At 40.8% G+C, this 18799-nt stretch overlaps 1 protein-coding gene across 16 annotated transcripts in view; it reads right to left on the bottom strand.

Moving 5' to 3' along the window:
• The window catches only part of SLC9C2 (solute carrier family 9 member C2 (putative)), a 100327-nt gene that overhangs the window by 6745 nt on the left and 74783 nt on the right, over nucleotides 1-18799 (bottom strand). For 9 of the 16 annotated variants that reach the window (XM_081493774.1, XM_081493772.1, XM_081493779.1 and 6 more), the window contains 6 exons: nucleotides 15489-15587; nucleotides 12720-12887; nucleotides 9464-9595; nucleotides 4822-5007; nucleotides 2782-2866; nucleotides 1317-1372 (listed from right to left, as the gene is read on the bottom strand). In XM_081493774.1, the coding sequence (XP_081349900.1) occupies nucleotides 1317-1372; nucleotides 2782-2866; nucleotides 4822-5007; nucleotides 9464-9595; nucleotides 12720-12887; nucleotides 15489-15587 (726 nt within the window). The remainder of the gene's footprint in view (nucleotides 1-1316; nucleotides 1373-2781; nucleotides 2867-4821; nucleotides 5008-9463; nucleotides 9596-12719; nucleotides 12888-15488; nucleotides 15588-18799) is intronic. The other 7 variants (XM_081493787.1, XM_081493776.1, XM_081493786.1 and 4 more) reach the window with 1 other exon arrangement.

Genomic DNA, 18799 nt, shown 5'->3' with positions numbered 1-18799 from the left:
CAACTGGGGGAGGGAGGGTGCTGAAGGCTCCTGAAGCCCATTCTTGGCTCCACTGTTGTTGCTACATGGCCCCCTCCTGCGTTTGCCCACTGTCCTGTTGCTCTGTCACAGCTGTCTTCAATCCACTCCACTCAGCAGTGGGCTCTGGCCCAAGTGAACTCTCTTAGGGGCCTTCACAGAGATCCCTTGAGTAACAAGCTTTGCAGGCTACCCTCCTCCCCACCAGACTTGCCTCCATATCATCCTTGCCCAGTGTGACCAGCCCTCTCCCTCCCTAACTCTAGGCACAGTTTCCAGCACTTCTCAAACTTTTCTAAATTAGTTCTGATTGCTGAGGAAACTAGGAAAAGATGTCATCAGGGCAACACCTAAGTGACTCTCCCTAATAAAATATTTGTAGGCCCCTTGTTTTATCTTAAATTCATGCAAATTTGTCATCCTACGCCATAGTATGTTTATTTCAATATAAAACATTTTAAATAACCTAATAGTAAAATGAGTTAACATCTCCCTTTGAAAGATTGTCAAGTAAAATTGAAACCCTAGGAAAATGCCCATGATCAACCTGTGCTACACACACCCCCACACCAGAGACCTACAGATCCATGGGAATACACACTCCAAAGAGAAACATCCATAATTAAACGGTAGTGTCTCATTGTATGCATGATGGATTGGCCTCCCCATCCCTGATCCCAGAGATCCCTACTGTTTTTTGGAGATCCCTACTTTTGAACTAAATATCAGGGGAGGACTTCCGTGGTGGTCCAGTGGTTAAGAATTTGCCTGCCAATGATCCCTGGGTTCGGGAATATTCTACATGCCGAGGGACAACTAAGCCTGTGTGCTACAACTACTTGGGCCTGTGTTCTAGAGCCTAGGAGCTGCAACTATTGAAGCCTGCATGCCTAGAGCCTGTGCTGGGCAATAAGAGAAGCTACTGCAATGAGAAGCCCGTGCACCACAATGACAGTAGTCCCTGCTTGCCATAACTCGAGAAAGCCCACATATAGCAATGAAGACCCAGTGCGGCCAAAATTAATTTTTTTAAAATAAATAAATATCAGGGAAGGGAATTAGGAGGGGGGAAATTGGGAGAGGGAATCACAACAAAATTACGATTTTCAAAAATATTCTATAATTTTAACTGTTAAGTAATTCAGGTGAACTCTAATCCCAATTTTCCCATATTAAAGCATTGCCACTAAGCATTTCTTTTCTCGCCACCTACATGTTGCTGCTTGACTTCACAATTTATTTGCACTGTGTAGTTTAATAGTCACAATAAGAAAAATCCAAAGTGTCAAGTTAATTACCTCATCTTTTTTCTTCCAGTGGTAGTCTCTCTTAGTCATTCCAAGACCAGTGTTGCCTGAGCCAATCCAAATAAATGCATAAAAGAGAAAAACTACATTAGGAATTTCAGAGTACTGGTAGCAAGAGGATATTCTGAAATCTCAGTTTACTTCCTCCCTGTAAGTCTCCACATTCAAATGGGCTTTTTACAGTTTTCCCTCAAGGAGATTTATGAACTAGGCTCCCAAAAGTTCAATACAAGGGCTGGCAAATCCAAATGAGAACAGGCAGGTCACACAGACCGAGTGGTTTGGATATAACACAAGAGGGAGTGGTGTGGACTGTGGCAAACCACAGAGCATCTGCTTCCTGTGTAGGAGCCAGCAATGCTCAGCTCTATCTGGTTGTTGCCACACATAGACAAAAGGACTGAGTGTTCGAAGACTTTCCAATTTTTTTTTAAGAAAAGCTCAAAATCTGTATTTTTTTAAATGTGAAATTTCTGGATGTTTATTCTTGACAATTTTAAAATTTTAAAAGAAAATACAGATGTAAGCCAAATACAGTGTACTGGCTGGATCAAGTCCATGGGCTTGACACTTGTGACTTTCATCCCAGACTCATGGGGGAATGCAGATATATATTTCCCTCACTCTTAAAAATTTTGCCAACTCAATAGCCCTTGGGGTGCCCTATGGGGGCTGACACTAGACCCTGAGCTCCCAGCCTTGCCATACACTCCTGTGCCCCAGGAGTGCTGTGAAAGCAACAAAGCGGCAGACCTAAAGACACTGTGAAGGCTAAATTAGAGGAGCAAATCAAGGATGATTGTGTTTTCAAGCTGGAGTAGCTGGGGAAATGGTGACCCTGGGCTTGGTAAGGCAGGATGCTAAGCACTGAACGAAAGATCTTGAATGCATTTTCCCTACAGCAAGGCCTTCCTAGAAAGTCTTCTTTACAGGATGCTTAGCACCATGATATAAGCAAATGGGCACTCATACGCACTTAGTGCCAATAATTATGTAGTGACTATCAAAGTCACCTCAAAGCAAGTCATTTGAGTTTTGGTTGTGACCATGGCTTGGACTATTCCATGAGCATGGGTTAGATTCTATATTCCTTTTGGTCGTTGAGAGAAAACCAGCTCCCACACCTGGACCTACTGTGTGAGTCTATTCCCCCACCCCCCAACTCCTGCTCTGTCCCCCAGCAGCATTATGGGGCTCCAGCCTATAGGACCAGAGTAAAGGTAGCAGCTGCTACCCCCAACAGGGTTGTGGAGGGAGACACACTGGACTTCAGTGTCTGAAAGTCTCTGAAATGTGACCTCCCTGAAGCAGTGTGGCAGCCAGGGTGGCCCCAAGAATGGAGACAGATGACAAACGCACACAGCGCCCTCAAATCATTTTTTTGGAATAAAATGAAGCTCACGTATCAAAATTCTTTCTCAGTGGTTTGCCTACCACTAAAGAGCTACCCCCTTACCCATGACCTTGACATTGCCAACATTTTTGGCAGGCGCAGGTGCTCTGATAACCAACAGCTTGCTTAAATCTGAAGTTCCCTGCACCTAAAGGAGAAAAGTCAAAATCAGTCAAAAGAGCATTCTTTGAGCTCTAAACTGGCTGCCTCCTAGCCTTTACAAAGAATATAAAAAAAAATAAGCCAAAACATAGAATGAGCCTCCAACCTAAAAGCTTTCATTTTCATTTCAAATCCTCTTTTACCTTGTTTCAAAGAGTCTTGGATAGGTGGGGGATGGGTGGATGGGAGGATGGAAGAACAGATGAATGAATGGATTCTTACATGGACACATGGCTTAATAGGTGAAACGGTAAGCGATCAAAAGTGTAAAATAATTTTAAGAAGTCTTCGACCAGGAAGTTATCTTTTGCATTTTTATAAATATCAGAAAGGAAATTTCTACACCTTACTTGTAACCAATTTGGAAAATGGAATCCCCAGCATCCACTGAGTTACTTTTATTCCGACATTGACATTCAAGGGCTCAGGCCCTAGCCTTCCCAGATAGGAAAAAAACAAGCTTTTTTCTCTGAGCTTTTGCCCCAACTGCCACAAAATCTGCCCTCCCAGAATGCAAGCAGCATATGTAAGTCACATATAACTATCATTTCTAGGTATTATCACATTTTATCTCATTTAATCCCCACAAGAACCTTATGAGATGGCTGCTGCTATTATCCTCATCTTAGTAAGAGGAAACTGAGGATCAGAGGCACCTCTCTTAGGTGCCTAGCCTCACACACCTAGTGGGCACAGGCTGCTGCTAAGTCACTTCAGTCGTGTCCGACTCTGTGCGACCCCAGAGATGGCAGCCCACCAGGCTCCGCCATCCCTGGGATTCTCCAGGCAAGAACACTGGAGTGGGTTGCCATTTCCTTCTCCAATGCATGAAAATGAAAAATGAAAGTGAAGTCTCTCAGTCATGTCCGACTCTCAGCGACCCCATGAACTGCAGCCTACCAGGCTCCCCCGTCCATAGGATTTTCCAGGCAAGAGTACTGGAGTGGGGTGCCATTGCCTTCTCCGTGGGCACAGGCATCAGGTCTTAAATCCAAGTATGCCTGACTCCAAACTCTGGTGTCTTAACAAAACTGTGGGGATTGTTCCCATGGTCCCCCACCCCTTATTTCAAAGTTAAAGTAATTTTCACTTTCTATTTAAAAAAAAAAAATTATCTTCACCTTCTGAACTGTTGAGAGGTTGACAAAATAAGTATGATAGGAAAGTGGCAAATGCACTTTTTAGGAGCTTTACCAACTTTTCTAGGACTCAAGTTTTCATTAAATTAATGACCTTTCTCAGCCTGAACAAGCAGGAAGGGTCTCTCCCAAAGGGGAGAAACTTGTTACCAGAATAAAGAGATGTTAGCTCTTCTCATAGCCTCTTAGTCCTCCTCATACTTGGGCTCTGTCCTCACATCACAGCTGTGGTCTAACAGCAAGTGGCTTCACCCATTAGGGACCTGGCTTCTATTCTTCCCATCCCCTGTTATATCCCAGGCACTCACACTTCCCCCTACCTTACAGAGGCATGGCATGATGAGGCCTAGGGTCCTCTATTGAGTTGTGCCCCTAGGCCCTAATGTGGCAACAAAGTGACACGACCCTGACGCATCTCCCTTCTTATCGACCAGTGCAGATACTTCCAGAACCATCCTAGCAAGCAATGTCACTGCCTTGCACACAAACTAGGAAAAATGCTCCCCATTCTTCTCTAGGGAGGCACAGCCCATGCCAGGGCAAAGAGCTTGGCAAGCAGAGAGCAGGCAGATTCCTGCCCCACTGGCCCCTCAGGCACACTCTCAGGCAGAGCACAACTTGCACAACACAGCACACAAGCCCTGGGGACATTCTGACTGTTTTGTTCAGGGCAGGTGAGAACTATAGGGTCTTTCTAGGTTTAGGGAAACCTAACTTTCTTTAAGGTGGTTAGTTGAGTTTTTAACGTCACTTATGGGGCACCATGAAAAGCAGAAGACCCTTAAGAAAAGACCCTCCTTACCTGTTCACAGGTTTTAGATAAAATGCAAGGTGCAAAATATGGTACCTCTGTCTTGGTATCAATAACACTGCCATACACAAGAATAACAAATTTCATGTTCATGTTATCTATACTCATTTCATTATAGCTTGATAAAGTCTCCACATATGCATCATTGAGCATTACACACTTCTGAAACTTTAGGTCCTACAATAAAATTAGATTTTTTTTCTATAAATCATATAAAATAACACACGCTATCAAGAAGAAAGTATATTCCACATGAAAAGATGTTCAACATCATTAATTGTCATGGAAATGCAAACCAGCTCATCAGAAAGGCTATCATCAAAAAGACAACAAGTAACAAGTGTTGGCAAGGATGTAGAGAAAAGGGGGAATCTTTTGTGGACTATTGGTGGGATTGTAAACTAGTGCAGCCACTATGTAAAAGTAGGAAGTTCCTCAAAAAATTAAAAATTAAACTACCATATGATCTAGCAGTCTCACTCCTGGGCATATATCCAGAGAAAAGATACATGCATCCCAGTGTTCACTAGACTACTATTCACAATAGCCAAGGCATGGAAACAACCTAAATGTCCAACAACAGAGGAATGGATAGAGAAGACGTGGTACATATATACAATAGAATATTACTCAGTCATAAAATAGAATGAAGTAATGCCATTTGCAGCAACATGGATGGACCTAGAGATTATCATACTAAGTGAAAGAAGCCAGACATTGAAAAACAAATATCATGTGACATCATTTATCATGTGGAATCTTAAAAAATGATACCAATGAACTCATATACAAACTTATGATTACCAAAGAGTGAGGGAGGGATAATCACATACACACTACTATATATAAAATAGATAGCCCACAAGTGTGTACTGTATAGCACAGGGAACTACACTGATATTTTGTAATAATCTATAAGGCAAAAAGAATCTGAAAAAGAATATAATATATATATTACAACTGAATCACATTGCTATACACATGAAGTAACTAAACATTATAAATCAAATATACTTCAATTTGTTTAAAAAAAAAAATCCATGTGTAGGTGTTTGTGTGGACATAGTTTTTTAACTCCTTTGGGTAAATATCAAAGAGAGTGCTTGCTGGATCATATGGCAAGAGTATGTTAGTTTTGTAAGAAACCACCAAACTCTCTTCCAAAGTGGCTGTGTACCATTTCGCATTCTCACCAGCAATGAAGAAGAGTTGTTGCTCCACACCCTTGCCAGCATGTGGTGTTGTCACTGGCCAATTAATAGGTGTGTAACAGTATCACTTCCTTCATGGACCACTGCCTTGTTGTGGCAAAGGGGCTTGCAAACGCAATGAAGCTATGAGCCATGCTCTGCAGGGCCACCCTAGACAGGTCATAGCAGAGAGTTCTGACAAAACGTGATCCACTAGAGGAGGGAATGGCAAACCACCCCAGTGTACTTGCCATGAGAACCTCATGAACTGTATAAAAGGTCAAAAAGATATGACACCAAAAGATGAGTCCCGCAGGTCTGAGGGTGTCCAGTACGCTACTGGGGAAGAGCAGAGGAGAGTTACCAATAGTAATGAATAGATTCAAAGGACTAGATCTAGTTAACAGGGTGTCTGAAGAACTATTGACAGAGATCCGTAATACTGTACAGGAGGCGGCAAACAATACCATCCCCAAGAAAAAGAAAAGCAAGAAGGCAAAGTGGTTATCTGAGGAGGCCTTACAAATAGTGGAAGAACGAAGAGAAGCAAAAAGCAAGGGAGAGAGGGAAAAGTACATCCAATAAACACAGAGTCCCAAAAAATAGCTAGAAGAGACAAGAAGGACTTCTTTAATAAACAATGCTTAATGATAGAAGAAAACAACAAAAAGGGAAAGACTAGAGATCTCTTCAGAAAAACTGGAAACATCAAGGGAGCATTCCGCCCAAAGATGGGCACAATAAATGATAAAAATGGTAGAGATCTATAGAAGCAGAAGAGATCAAGAAGAAATGGAAAGAATACACAGAACTGTATAAAAAAGATCTTAATGAACCAGATTACTACAATGATGTGGTTAGTCACCCAGATCCAGACATTCTGGAGTATGAAGTCAAGTGGGCCTTAAGAAGCACTGCTGTTAATAAAGCTAGTGGATGAGATTAAATTCCAGCAGAACTATTCAAATCCCTATAGGATGATGCCATCAGGGTTTTGCATTCATTATGTTGGCAAATCTGGAAGACCCAGCAATGGCCAAAGGACTAGAAAAGGTCAATATTCATCTCAATCCCCAAGAAGGGTATCAAAGAATGTGCTAACCATTGGACAATTGCACTCATCTCCCATGCTAGTAAGTGAAGTGAAAGTCACTCAGTCGTGTCCGACTCTTTGTGACTCCATGGACTATCAAGTCCATGGAATTCTCCAGGCTATAATACTGGAGTGGGTAGCCTTTCCCTTCTCCAGGGGATCTTCCCAACCCAGGCAATCTTCCCAACCAGGGATCAAACCCAGGCCTCCAGCATTGCAGGCGGATTCTTTACCAGCTGAGCCACAAGGGAAGCCCAGTAAGGTCATGCTTATAATCTTGCATGTTAGGCTAGGCTTCAACCTTATGTGAACCAAGAACTTCCAGATGTCCAAGCTGGGTTTAGAAAAGGAAGAGGAACTAGAGATCAAATTGCCAACATTTGTTGGATTATAGAGAAAGCAAGGGAATTTCAGAAAAACATTTCTCTTCTGTTTCCTTTGACAGTGTGGATCATGACAAACTGTGGAAAGCTCTTAAAGAGGTAGGAATACCAGATCATCTTTCCTGTCTCCTGAGAAAGCTGTAAGCGGGTCGAGAAGCAACAGAAGCATGGAACAACTGATTGGTTCAAGATTGAGAAAGGAATACAACAGGGCTGTCTGCTGTCACCCTATTTGCTTAACCTATACCCTGAGCACATCATGAGAAATGCCAGGCTGGATGAGTTACAAGCTGGAATCAAGATAGGCAGGAGAATCATCAACAACCTCAGATATGCAGATGATACCACTGCAATGGCAGAAAGCGAAGAGGAACTAAAGAGCCTCTTGATGAGGGTGAGGGAGGAGAGTGAAAGAGCCGGCTTAAGACTAAATATTAAAAAAACTAAGATCATGGCATCTGGCCCCATTACTTCATGGCAAATAGAAGGGGAAAAGGTGGAAGCAGGGACAGATTTCCTCTTCTTGGATTCCAAAATCACTGCGGATGGTGACTGCAGTCTTGAAATCAGAAGACGATTGCTTCTTGGCAGGAAAGCAATGACAAACCCAGACAATGTGTTGAAAAGCAGAGACATTACTCTGCCGACAAAGGTCCGTTTGGTCAAGGCTATGGTCTTCTCAGTGGTCACGTACGGTTGTGAGAGTTGGACCATAAAGAAGGGAGAATGCTAAATAACTGATGCCTTCGAACTGTGGTGCTGGAGAAGACTCCTGAAAGTCCCTTGGACAGCAAGGAGCTCAAACCAGTTAATCTTAAGGGAGATCAATCCTGAATATTAACTAGAAGGACTGATGCTGAAGCTGAAGCTCCAGTATTTTGGTCATCTGATGCAAATAGATGACTCACTGGAAAAGTCCCTGATGCTGGGAAGGATTGAGGGCAGAAGGAGAAGAGGGTGTCAGAGGATGAGATGGCTGAATGGCATCACCAATGCAATGAATGTGAACTTGGGCAAACTCCAGGAGATGGTGAGAGACAAGGAGGCCTGGCGAGCTGCAGTCGGTACCTGGGGTCACAGTCGAACACGACTGGGCAACTGAAAAACAACAACAACAATGGTATCACATTGTTTTAATTTGCATTTCCCGGATGACATATGATGTGGAGTATCTTTTCCCATATTAATTTGCTATTCATATATCTTCTCTGGTGAAGTTAATTTATTATCATCTTTGGCCCATCTTTTAATCAGGCTGGGTTTTTTCCCTACTGTTGAGTTTTAAAGCTCCTTGTATATTTTGGATAATAGTTCTTTATCTGATATGTCTATTGCAAATATTTTCTCCCAGTCTGTGGTTTGTCTTCTAATTCTCTTGATATATGCTCATTTTTAACCCAATATTTATATTCAGTATCACAATTCAATGAATGTTCTTAAACTTCAGGTTTGTCACTTCCCCAGTTCCTGACTCATGGTAGGGGCTCAAAAAATTACTAAATGGAATGCAAACATAGGTTGTAAATTGTACCAGTCCAAGAACAGACCTGAACCACTACTTTTTGAAGAGAAAGTTCATAGATGAGTCTTGGTATAAACTCAATAAAAATTTGAAAAGGTAAATAATTTATAATAACATAGGTAGATAGAATAAACTAACAAACACCAAACTTGTGGTCAGTAACTCACTAATTAATGCTATGCTTGATTCTTGGGGATCTACCTATTTAAGATTTGCTCACTCTCTTATTTTTAAGGGATGATTGGGGGTAGCATGGGAAAAATCAGCTGTCACAAGGGGACCAATGACCTATAGGAACTCAGAATAACAGAGTGGTAAAGATTCTGAAATCTTACTTTGGAAGATCAAACATACCTTCTTTTCTCTGTCTCCAAAATATGAAATTTATTTTGTAAAAAAAATACAGGAAATAAAACTTCATTCATATTTTAATCATGCAACTTACCTCATCAACAAGACTTGATTCAAAATACTGATAGGCAATACTGAGAGCAAGCTTCAGCCATATTTTATATTCCAGGGATGGCCAGAAGAAATCGAAGCCTTCATATAAATCCTCCAGGGAGATAAAGCAGGCCTGAAATGACAAGGCATCAAACAGTATGCTTGATTTGAAACTAAATTATGAAATCATCAGAAAAACAAATGCCTGTAGGACTTCCCTGATGGTACAGTGGATGAGAATCCACCTGTCAATGCAGGGGACACAGGTTCAATCCCTGGTCCAGGAAGATTCCATGTACCTCAGAGCAACTAAGCCCATGAACCACAACTACTGAGACTGCATGCTGCAACTACTGAAGCTCTTGTGCCTAGAGCCTGTGCTCTGCAATAAGAGAAGCCACAGCAATGAGAAGCCTATACACCACAAAGAAAAGTAGCTCCCACTCACCACAATTAGAGAAAGCCCTCAGCAGCAATGAAGACCCAGCACAGCCAAAAATTAAAAAAAAAAAGCCTGTAGGTTTCATCTTCACCTAACCTCCTAGAAAAACTATCAACTCTAGTATGTTAATTATGATACTCTGCTATTTAAGTATATGATGATAAAATGTACAGTCTAATTAAAGCTACAGACTTAATACTAGTCCAGAAAATTTTATATTAATCAATAGCTAGGATAATCATGAGCCCAAGATTATGGAACTAAGCCACATAAACTTATTTATTTTTATTGCCACAGTAGGTAATGTGGGCTCATTCATAGTATTTGCTTTAAGAGCAAAGTGCCAATCCAAACAAGGAACATGACTCTTTCAGAATTCAAGCTACCTGAACTTCAGTGAATTCAGTTCAGCCTTGTGAATACATTCATGCTTTCTAGTCTCTTCCAAAAGTGAAATGGTATGAAACTGATAAAGCAACATTCCTTTCTGTCTGTCACACTCCTAAGACTGTGCACCTTGCTCCATTGCATCTAACAGTCCCCAAAGCTTGAGAATCCTTTGTAACTAGGAACTTTCACTAATTTCTATTTGAATGGCCCACAGCTAGCCCACTGTCAATTTTCCACAGTTTATTGTGATCCACACAGTCAAAGGCTTTGGCATAGTCAATAAAGCAGAAATAGATGTTTTTCTGGAACTCTCTTGCTTTTTCGATGATCCAGCGGATATTGGCAATTTGATCTCTGGTTCCTCTGCCTTTTCTAAAACCAGCTTGAACATCTGGAAGTTCACGGTTCACGTATTGCTGAAGCCTGGCTTGGAGAATTTTGAGCATTACTTTACTAGCATGTGAGATGAGTGCAATTGTGTGGTAGTTTGAGCATTCTTTGGCATTGCCTTTCTTTGGGATTGGAATGAAAACTGACCTTTTCCAGTCCTGTGGCCACTGCTGAGTTTTCCAAATTTGCTGGCATATCGAGTGCAGCACTTTCACAGCATCATCTTTTACGATTTGAAATAGCTCAACTGGAATTCCATCACCTCCACTAGCTTTGTTCGTAGTGATGCTTTCCAAGGCCCACTTGACTTCACATTGCAGGATGTCTGGCTCTAGGTGAGTGATCACACCATCGTGATTATCTGGGTTGTGAAGATTATTTTTGTACAGTTCCTCTGTGTATTCTTGCCACCTCTTCTTAATATCTTCTGATTCTGTTAGGTCCATACCATTTCTGTCCTTTATCGAGCCTATCTTTGCATGAAATGTTCCTTTGGTATGTCTAAGAGATCTCTAGTCTTTCCCAATCTGTTGTTTTCCTCTATTTCTTTGCATTGATCGCTGAGGAAGGCTTTCTTATCTCTCCTTGCTATTAACTTATATGCAGAGTACATCATGAGAAACGCTGGGCTGGAAGAAACACAAGCTGGAATCAAGATTGCCGGGAGAAATGTCAATAACCTCAGATATGCAGATGACACCACCCTTATGGCAGAAAGTGAAGAAGAACTAAAGAGCTTCTTGATGAAAGTGAAAGAGGAGAGTGAAAAAGTTGGCTTAAAGCTCAACGTTCAGAAAACTAAGATTATGGCATCTGGTCCCATCACTTCATGGGAAATAGATGGGGAAACAGTGGAAACAGTGAGAGACTTTAATTTTTGGGGCTCCAAAATCACTGCTGATGGTGATTGCAGCCATGAAGTTAAAAGACACTTACTCCTTGGAAGGAAGGTTATGGCCAACCTAGATGGCATATTTAAAAGCAGAGACATTACTTTGCCAACAAAAGTCTGTCTAGTCAAGCCTATGGTTTTTCCAGTGGTCATGTATGGATGTGAGAGTTGGACGGTGAAGAAAGCGGAGCGCCGAAGAATTGATGCTTTTGAACTGTGGTGTTGGAGAAGACTCTTGAGAGTCCCTTGGACTGCAAGGAGATCCAATCAATCCATCCTAAAGGAGATCAATCCTGGGTGTTCATTGGAAGGACTGATGTTGAAGCTGAAACTCCAATACTTTGGCCACCTCACACGAAGAGTTGACTCATTGGAAAAGACCCTAATGCTGGGTAGGAATGGGGGCAGGAGGAGAAGGGGACTACAGAGGATGAGATGGTAGGATGGCATCACTGACTCGATGGACATGGGTTTGGGTAGACTCCGAGAGTTGGTGATGGACAGGGAGGCCTGGCATGCTGCAATTCATGAGGTCACATAGAGTTGGACACGACTGAGCGACTGAACTGAACTGAGCCCACTATCAGAGCCCTTATTTGTTAAATAAAACTCTTACTTAGCAAGTGAAAAATGGAAGAAACAGATCTGAAACACAAGTATTCTTTAAAAACACTACTCCCATCATGGTAGCCATTTATGGAGCACCTAAACATGCCAGGGATCTTACATATGTGTTTTCCTTATCTTTAGAACATCAGAAGTTAAATATTTTCTCCTCTAATTAAAAAAAATGACAAAGACTCTTTGGTTAAAATATCTCCCTCCAGTTCAAGAGGGAGGGGACATAGGTATACCTGTGGCTGATTCATGTTGATGTTTGGCAGAAACCAACACAATACTGTAAAGCAATTATCCTTCAATTAAAAATAAATAAACTTAACTGTTAAAAAAAAAAAATCTCCCTCTAGACACCATAGTGGATGTGAGACATCAAATTGGCCTTTCTCAGGTACACTGCTTCACAATAGCTGGTTGGGTTGACTGAGGTAATAGAACCCAAAGAAAGAATAGTGCTGGCACTCCTTACTAACTTGAGAAAGAATTAACTAACAACCCACAATACAGACAGAACCAGATGCTTACCTGCAAAATAGTTTCACAGATGGCAGTATATTCAATTTCACGCTTAAGTAGACAGCTCAACTCTCCAATTATGTCTCCACTGGTACAGTACTCTGTAAACCTAGTTGTGGACTCTCTGTCAGGCTTTAGGCTCCTGTCTATTCCAAAGGTAGGAGGTGAACTCTCCAACTGCAATGGGGAAATAATTGTGCAAAGGGAAATACAAAATTAAGAGCCCTTGACCAAACCCTAGGAGCTCCCAGTGTTTCTTGCAATTATTACAATAGAAGGAAAACATTCTTTATGAATCCTTTCAGAGATAAAGGAGGAACTGGGCTTCCAAAAACCATTTCTTTCACATTTCAACTCTCCAAGTTGAGATTGTTTCTAATCGTTAGCTTTACAGATGACTCCTATTTACCTTCCTTATGTAAAAATTCCACCAAAAGTAGTCATAGCAGTCTGCCACTAAATGCAAGTATCCACTCTAAGTCTATCAGATATTCTTAGCATAATGGGCTAGTGCCTCAGGTGGAAAAAATTTTTGATTGCATAGATGTATAAACCAGATATCATGAATGAATATGCCCCCAAGCCAAGTCATAATTTCAGCAGAAATCTTGCCTACCTTAAGATGCTTAAGAATAATTACCATGAGACATTAGCAGAAAAAGGTTTTAGGATGAACACAGGATGGTTGAGTTACTTCAGGAAAAGAACTGGTAGGCATGGGTGGGGGGTAAAAGAAAGTCATCAGATTTCAGGAGGAAGATGCAAGAATTAACCAGAAGGATTACAGAACTTTCCAGAAAGTTTAGTTGTAAGTGTCAAAGAGGAAGGCTATTGCCCAAGACACAAGACATGGAAAAAAGTCACTGAAGGAATTGCTGTGAAAGTTGCACCCTCTCCTAGTGAGTACCACCATTCAAACTTGTAGAGGCACTCATGCTTCCAAAGAATTCTAACATTTTTAAATTTAATTTTTAATGAAGTCCAAAAGCCTTTTGAGTACAACAAGTCCCCTACACACAAACAAGTTCCATTCTGAGAGTGTGTTCTTAAGTCCAACATGTTTGTAAGCCCAACAAAGTTAACCTAGGTGCCCAACTAACACAATCGGCTATATAGTACTGTACTGGAACAGGTTTATAATACTTTTCACACAAATAACACATAAAAACAAACACAAAAAGAAAACATTTTTAAGCTTACAGTACAGTATATTGAAAAGTACAGTAGTACAGCTGGCATACAGGGGCATACTCGTATCTTTGAAAGTTTGCAACATGAAGGTCTGTATGTAGGGGACTTAACAGTAAAGAAGAATGACTCTGCTTTTTACAAACCAGGGAAAGACGATTACATCTGTGGCAAGCAGAATTTTAAAGAAGGCCTTCCAAGGTTCCTATCTTTTTGTTATTCAATCAAACATTGATCTATGAACTGCTATGAAGGGATTCTGCAGATAGAATTAAGGTTACTAATCAGCTAAACTTAAAGAGATGATTCTGGATTATCCTGTGGGCTCCAATGTAATCACATGAGCCCTCAAAGCAGAAAAGGAAGTAGTCATCAAGACTGGAGGGAGACAAATGAATTGATTTCTCTGTCCATCAATTTTCTCATGAGGTTGATAGAAGGACAAAATGTCATAACATATTGCCATTCTCTATCATCTTTTTAAATGTCACAACTAGCCTCTTCAACTCTTGATCACTGCTAACATACTACATATTTAACTTAGGTATTTTGTCCATGGTTCCATCTCCTTCTGTGCTTCTATAAAAAATTAACTTCTAAGAAGACAGGGCTTTTTTGTGTTTTCTCAGTTCTATGCCTAGAATGTAGCTGGGTAGGATTGGGGGCGGGAGGAGAAGGGGATGATAGAGGATGAGATGGTTGGATGGCATCACCGACTCGATGGACATGGGTTTGGGTAGACTCCACGAGTTGGCAATGGACAGAGAGGCCTGGCGTGCTGCAATTCATGGGGTCGCAAAGAGTCGGACACGACTGAGCGACTGAACTGAACTGAACTGAACTGCATGATAGTAATGGAGTAAATATTTGTTGAATGAATGAGTAAATGAATGAATGAAAAGTGCCAGACACTTAATAAGTGCTATACATGTGTTAGTTAGTATTTGTAATTATAGTTTATTTCCATGATTAATTTTGGTATTTTTAAGGTCTGAAACACTCATTCTAAGAATATAAAGCCAAATATATTTTCTGCACTAATAATAAGGGTTTGTCACTTGTAACTGTCATATAGGATCTAGACATTATGTTGGTCATAGCTGGGGCTCACCCATGGATCCAGCTACTGGTATTCAGTTTCTAAAGGATTCTTGTCCCTATCACTCTTACTGACAACAAAAACCTCCTATTAGTTAAAAATGGTATGCTCTTCATCCCTATTTGACCTCTGGGAGAATGTGACATTGTGGTCTGTTTCCTCAACCTTGACTCTCGTTTCCTTTAGATGAGTAACCTAACCACTCCAAGTATGGGGTTCCTTATATGACCATCACAGAAAAGACTGTTCCTGCCAGGATTGTTGTGAAGAATAAGTAATAATTATGGAAGCATTTTGTAAGATAGGAAGCACCTTTTAGATGGTGGGTGTTATAATTATCTCTCAGCTGTGGTGTTAGCTCTAAACAGAAATGGTTTCATTTGGAAAAGAAATTATGTTAAAAATTTGAAATTTTCTTGGTTCATAAATTTCTCATGTGATAATTACAAATTTCAAGATACATTTTTAGTAAAGAATAAATAGTTCCTTACGATTGCCATTCCTGAAATAATCAAGTAGATTCCTTGTGGCATTTCACCTTCTTTACAAATGACATCTCCATAGTCAAAATAGACAAGTTTAGCTCTTTCCTGAAAGAAAAGAAACAGGAAAGGAAAGAAAAAGAATCAACACAAATCTTCATAATCTACTTCTCTAAATAGAAATAAGATTTTAAAGCTAAAAAGTAGCATAAAAACAAACTATATTCTTTGATGTGTTAATGAGTTATAATGTTTTGACAAATCTCATTAACTTTTAGGGGAAAAAAGGGACAAGCAAGCAAACTGCAGACTTTGTGCTTAGGACCTAGCAGAGTGACTGGCAGAAACTCCCAATAAATGCTATTGGATAAATGTCTACAGTAAAGTATAATAATTCTGGTCAAGGAGACAGGGGCAGGGTGCTCTGGGAAACAAATGCAGAAAGGCCACAGGAACCCTGACTTGGGTGTCTAGGGAAGGAACAACTAAACTGAAACCTAAAGGAAGAGTAACAAGACAGCCAGGATACCATGAGCTGAAGACCATTCAGGGCAGAGGATTAAGTTTCTGCAAAGATCCATTAGCAAATAGAATAATTGCATTGTGGGGTAACACAGAAGATTCAATACATCTCAGGCAGGGAGGGATGGAGACCAGGGTGGAGTTATTCATTAGGCATCAATAGGCGCAGTGTCCAGAGTTCACAGTACTTTCAGGGATTCACAACAATGTTTTAGTTTCTTTTAAAATCAGAAGAAAATAAGACAATTTTTAGGTAGAGTAAAATGTCTTAATACTAAAGCATCTAATGCTAATATATTCATCTTTATAGTAACAAAATCACAAGTATAATTTTTTGGTGCTTTTTTACAGAGGAAAAGGCAGAAATGCCTGGAGTCCAGGAAAGTCATAATGTAGCCCAGGTGGAGCCAGGTCTCCCAGGGGCTCACACGCACAGTTAAAAGCCCACACACTCTGGAGCCTGGGCACCACAACTGGATAATCCATGTGCCACAACTAGAGAGTCTATGCACTGCAAGGAAGGAGCCCATATGAAGCGATGAGGATCTCTTGTGCCACATAAGATCTGACACATTCAAACAAATAATTTTTTTTTTAAGTTTGAGCTTTTCCCAAAACCAGGGGGTAGCCACTGAAGGGTTTCTAACAGGAGACTTATGGTGACACGTTTGCATTTTACAAAGATGTGTAGGAAACATATTTTTAAATCATTCATAGTAGTTATTGCTTAGTGTAGGGTGGGGAGTGAAAGAATATCACTTTTTACTTCTGAATTATTTTACAGTGTTGAAGTAAACGTGGATGACTTCACAATATTTTTTTTTAAAGCTGACCTAAAGCCAATTATCCAGCTTATGTATTATTCAGATCTTTATTTTTTTCAATTGTTGTCTTTACGCTTATCCTCGTATACTATTTCCTTTTTAATTAACCACAACAGTTGAAGGATGAAAGGAGGAAGGAGTAGTGAAAATTAACTATTGCTGCTGTGATGGAGACCAAGATTGAAATTAACATCTATAATGAGGGGGTGTTTCTTTTGTTTACTATATGGATTTTTCCATGCATTCCCTGGGCTAACCCTCGTGAGAATAATGCTCGTGTGCTCCCAATTCACCACATTTTTCTTTACCCCAGTGAAATTTGATTTAAGTGGCTACCAATAACCAACATATTAAGGAAAAGGGCCACTTAATGAGTGAGCCATTTTAGAGCCGGAGAGCTGCAACTACCAAGCCCGTGTGCAGCAGCTACTGAAGCCTGTGCTCCGCAACGAGAGAAGCCACTGCAATGAGAAGTCCCAGCACTGCAATGAAGAGTAGCCCCTGCTCTCCGCACCTAGAGAAAAGCCACACAGCAATGAAGACTCAGCACCACCAAAAATAAATAAACATTTTTTTAAAAGAGTGAGTCATGTCTGAAAGAGGGTGGAGAGTATCTGACAGCTTTGCTTAGGCATGTCAGGCTAAGGAGTGGAGGAAGCTTGTGCCCTGGTTATAGATTCATCTCAGGTGTATGGAAATCATTAATTTATGGAGTTCCTACCCATTGTTTTTCCCATTCCTCCCCCATTCACTGAAGGATGGTCAGTTAATTATACTTGTGAGAGCATTACCTATAAAGAACCAAATTCGAATTTTAAACTTGGATATTTTAAAAAACTGAAGAGGATGCAGATTGTAATCAACACCTCTTAGATACCTTCTTCCCAGTCCAAGCCCATCCCTCACCTTCCACCCTCTATTCCCCAGACTACCTTCAACGGCCCCTGCCCATTAGGTTTCCCCCTTCTCACAGTCACACTTGTACTCCCCAAAGCTGGATGTTTGATTCAAGCTAAGCTAGTTGGACTTCTCTCTCAAGAATTTGAACTAAAGGACAAAGAGCCTGGGAGTGAGAACTGGGTCATCATAGCCATGTGCTAAAGGAAGAGTCCACCAATTCCGACCACTGACATTCCAGAGCTGGCCTGATTCCCGCCCTGTTCAGGGTTGGTCTGTCAACTGTTTCTTAGCGTCTGTTGTTCAGCCGCTAAGTCATGTCTCACTCTTTGTGACCCCATGGACTGCAACATGCCAGGCTTTCCTGTCCTTCACTGTCTTCCAGAGTTTGCTCAGATTCATGTCCATTGAGTGGGTGATGCTATCTATCTCATTCCCTGCTTCCCTTTTCTTCTTGTATACCACTGCATATATTGTTAGTAAGATCCCCTCTTGCTTAAACTAGTTCAGATAGGGTTTTGTTACTTTCAACCATACAAGTCTTAATTTAATTAAATTTGAAATTAATTTCAAAAGGAAAATTCAAAAATTTCTGGCATGAAGTAAACACTAGTATGGCCTAAATGAAATCAGATCGCCAAAGCTCAGTTGAAACCCTCTTATGACTGCTCTCTTTCTAGAAAACAAGGAACATGTTCCCTCATTATAGTTAAACAGATGACATATATATCCATGTCTAGATCACAAGGTAGAGTACAATCAAACTTACAGTAAAGCAAATACCGCTCTTTGTCACAGAGTTTTCCTGATTCCAATAGGTTTCAACAAGTTGATGAGAGAGTTATTATTCCTATAATTCATATAACTATGATATAATTTATATAATTATCAGGGCTTCCCTGATAGCTCAGTTGGTAAAGAATCCACCTGCAATGCAGGAGACCCTGGTTCGATTCCTGTATTGGGAAGATCTTCTGGAGAAGGGATAGGCTACCCACTCCAGTATTCTTGGGCTTCCCTTGTGGCTCAGCTGGTAAAGAATCCACCTGCAATGTGGGAGACCTGGGTTCGATCTCT

The sequence above is a fragment of the Giraffa tippelskirchi genome, chromosome 5, assembly GCF_054371585.1.
Source record: "Giraffa tippelskirchi isolate mGirTip1 chromosome 5, T2T-mGirTip1v1.2.pri, whole genome shotgun sequence".
NCBI lineage: Eukaryota > Metazoa > Chordata > Mammalia > Artiodactyla > Giraffidae > Giraffa > Giraffa tippelskirchi.
Note: the sequence above shows the minus strand (reverse complement) of the source record. Positions and strands in the feature narration are given on the sequence as shown.